The sequence below is a fragment of the Corvus brachyrhynchos genome, unplaced genomic scaffold (genome assembly GCF_000691975.1).
Source record: "Corvus brachyrhynchos isolate BGI_N302 unplaced genomic scaffold, ASM69197v1 scaffold30, whole genome shotgun sequence".
Taxonomy (NCBI): Eukaryota; Metazoa; Chordata; class Aves; order Passeriformes; family Corvidae; genus Corvus; species Corvus brachyrhynchos.
The window spans coordinates 1,000,135-1,003,594 of NW_008235742.1; the positions used below are offsets into that span (position 1 = coordinate 1,000,135).

The following is a 3,460-nucleotide window of genomic DNA, read 5'->3' on the forward strand; positions in this document are numbered from 1 at the left end:
GCCCCCCCGGGGGGGCCAGCCGACAACTGCTTGGAGCCTGGAACGTGGTGGGGAGACTCAGAGCAAGACCTGGCTTTGGCTGTCTGGTTCACGGCCTTCACTGTCTCGAAGACGCGCTGGTAGCTCCTGTGGGCAGGAAGCGGGTGGGGGTGAGCCGGACCCTCGTCCCATGGCACAGCAAGAGCCACCGATAACAGCACTCACTTGTAGTCCGAGGAGGAGCTGTCTGTCCTCTTCCTCATCATCCCTTTGATCTCAGCAGCCAAAGAGTCCTGGGGACAGGGGTACGCAGTGTCAGTAGGGGGGAGAGCAGGGGCCCCCACCGTGCCGCCCGGACCCCGCGCTCACCACGGGCAGCAGACTGGCCGCGCTGTAGCGGCTGACGGTGCTGTTGGGCAGGCTGCGGCTCCGCAAGCTCTTCACCTCCTCCTGGGCTTCCTGCAGCATCCCGCCGCACTCTGCGTACTTCTCCTGCAGATCCCGCAGCTGCGGGGACACGGGCACAGCCTGAGCACGGCCCCGGGGGTAGCGGGGCAGGACCCCCCACCAGGTCGGACACTCACGGCTTCCCCCGGGCTCACCTCCATCCGGAGCTGCTGCTGCACCTCCTTCGCCGCGGTCAGGTGCTGCTGGAGCTCCTCCACCTCGGAGCCGTACTGCGGACAGGAGCGGCCAGGTCAGGGCGCTGTGCCCGCATCCCCTCCCCCCGGCACGGGCAGGGCACCCTCACCGTGCGACACTTCTGCTGCAGCTCCGCCACCTGCGCCAGGAGCTGGGTGATCTCCTCCTGCTGCCGTGCCGCGTCCTCCGCCCTGTGCGCCAGCTCCTCCGACAGGTGAACGACCTGCTGGCTCGCTTCGGCTGGGGGAGGGCCGGGGTCCGTCACCGCCAGGGCACGGGCCCCAACCCCAGCCCACGCAGCTGGGCAGTGCCTGCCGGGCGGTGCCTGCAGACCCCCGAGCCCTACGTACAAAACTGCTCCACGCAGTCAATCATCAGCTGCTGCTCCTGGTCCTGGTGCTGACAGGTCTCCGTGGCGATGTTGGTGGCCTGGGGGAGAGGGTTGGCGGGGCTGAGCATGACAGGCAGGACCTCCCGTCTCCCCCGGGGGCAGCTCGGGTCCCCCCATTGAGAGCAGGGCATAGGTGGGCACTGAGGGGCATCCGTCAAGCTGGCTCTGCTCACCTCCATACGGAGCTTCTGGTTCTCCTCCTCCAGGCACTTGAGTTTCTGCTGCAAGGTGTCGTACTGGAAGTACTGCTGCAGGGACAGCGAGGACTCGTGCCTGCGCAGCCTGGGGACAGCAGGGATGGCACTGAGCACCCGCAGTGCGGGAGTGCGGGCAGGATGGGGCTGCCCACCCAGACCCCTGCCCATTCCCCCAGCTCCCAGGCACCTGCAGCAACCAAGCTCTGTGGGGTTGGACCCACAGCCACCAAGGGAGGGAAGGGAGTGTGGCCAGTGCTGCCCTAGGGATGGTGATGGCTCCTGCCCAACACCTCTGCACAACCCACAGGAATAGTTCTGCCCCAGGTGAGTGGCAGGACAAGGACTCCCACTCACGGTGTGGAGGTGGTGGTGGTGGGCTCGCTCTCCTCCGTTGTGGTGGTGTAGAAGTGGAGAAGGTCGTCCCGCATGGAGACCTCATGGCGCAGCTGCGCAATCTGGAGAGACAAGGTGCTTCAGGACACGGCCCAAGGGGACCACAGCTGCCCCCAGGGGGGCATGCAGGGGGCCAAGACCTGTGCCCAGGAGCTGTTACCTCCTCTTTGGCCAGTTCCAGCTGCTCCTCCAGCAGCTCATTGCGCTCGGTCAGGCTCCGGTTCTGCTTCAACAGGGACTGCCCAATGCGTGCTGCTAACTCCAGGTCCCGCTCTTTCTGCAAGGGGCAGGTCTGCCTCAGCTGGGATTCATCCCTTCCCCAGTCCCTACCTACCCCTGTGTCGCCAGGGTCCCACCAGCCCTCACACAGGTGGGATCTTCAGCATACCTCATCCAGCAGGTTGGTGACAGCATCGATGTCGTGGTAAGTCTTCGTGATCCTGACCACCCGCTCAGCGCACAGGACTGGGGGAGAGGGCCAGAAGGTGAACCCCCACACTGCTCAGCACTGTCCCCCCAAGGCTGCTCCAGGCTGGTCTCCAAAATGGACCTTTTCTCTGCTGGGCGTCACCTCGCGCAGGCGGAGGCGGGCAGGGATCCCCACAGCCGTGACATCACCATGGGAAATGAGGGGCTCACACCCAACCCTGCCTGCACCTTGGGGTGGCAAGAAAAATGCTGGGCCCCCTCGCTGCCCCCATGACCTCAGCACAGGCACAGTGCCAGCCCCACCGCAGGACTCACAGGCAGAAAGGAGGGATGGGGAAGGGCAGCAGCAGAGACAGGATCGGAGGTGACATCTCCAGCAGAAAGCAGGCTGGAGCTCCAGTATAAATAGCTGTGGGTGGCACCGTGCCGAGCCGGGCTCACAGGCGGCGTCCCCTCCAATCTGGCCCTAGCCCCCTCTCCCAGATCCCCCCCGAGAAGCCAGCCCTGCCCTAGTTTCTCTCTGGGGGAGGGGATGCTGCAGCCCGCACCCACCCGATGCCCCTCCAGCTGCACAACACAACGATCCACAAAGCAACAGAGGCAGAGGCAGCTGCGGGCAGGACGCTGCAGGAACGGGCAGCTGCCCACCACGCCAACACCACCGCGTCAGGCCGGGCCCCAGCTACAGCTCTGCCTCCCCCCGCTGCTCTCTGGGCCTCTGGCAGGCAAAGGAGGTGCAAGGATGGAGACGTCGGTCCCCGCGGTACGGATCCTGCCAACTGCGCCCGCAGGAGCTGCCAGGCAGCGCCGGGCACGCACCCAGACGGCGGCGCTGGAGCCGTGCGGTGCGAGGGAGCCGCGAGCAGGCGCAAAGCCCCGAGCCCTGCCCGCACCCCAGAGCCTGCTTACAGCCCGGGACCTGCTGTACCCCGCACCCTGCCCACACCACACAGCACTCACGATGCTCTTTCTGATGCTCTGCTGCCCCGAGGGTGTGTGCCTCAGTTTTCCCTGGCAGAGCAGCGCTGGCTGTGCTCAGGGCCCCCCACCCGCGTCCCCAGTCACAGCCACCCCCCAGTCGTGCAGACGAAGTGGGTTAACGGGGAAGCTCAGCCACACAAATCCCATTAGGCCTCCCCAGCTGGGGTTGTGTAATGGTGAGTGTGTTGTCATGGCAATGCCCCCACTCGCCACCCCGGTCCTGTCCACTCCTCACTGCCCCGGGTGCTCCCCCACACCCCAGAAGGCACGTACCCCAAACACGTCCATGGGAAAAAGAACCAACCCCAGCCTCACCCCCCTCTCTGCACCCCGACAGGACCCGCTCTCCGCGGGGGTCCCCAACTGCACCTCGTCAGGCCCCTGAGCCATTAATTGGAAATAATTAGAGCATGAGCATCGTTACGGTTGGAGCGAGCGGCTGGCCCTG

The 3,460-nt window shown here is 65.8% G+C and overlaps 1 protein-coding gene across 1 annotated transcript in view; it reads right to left on the reverse strand.

The window, feature by feature from the left end:
- The window catches only part of HAP1 (huntingtin associated protein 1), a gene marked incomplete at its 5' end in the record, with an annotated part of 9,435 nt that overhangs the window by 3,045 nt on the left and 2,930 nt on the right, over window positions 1–3,460 (reverse strand). Inside the window, 10 exons of the mRNA XM_017746475.1 lie at window positions 8–126; window positions 205–272; window positions 349–486; window positions 582–656; window positions 731–861; window positions 972–1,050; window positions 1,186–1,294; window positions 1,564–1,664; window positions 1,763–1,879; window positions 1,991–2,067. Of these exons, the coding sequence (XP_017601964.1) occupies window positions 8–126; window positions 205–272; window positions 349–486; window positions 582–656; window positions 731–861; window positions 972–1,050; window positions 1,186–1,294; window positions 1,564–1,664; window positions 1,763–1,879; window positions 1,991–2,067 (1,014 nt within the window). The remainder of the gene's footprint in view (window positions 1–7; window positions 127–204; window positions 273–348; window positions 487–581; window positions 657–730; window positions 862–971; window positions 1,051–1,185; window positions 1,295–1,563; window positions 1,665–1,762; window positions 1,880–1,990; window positions 2,068–3,460) is intronic.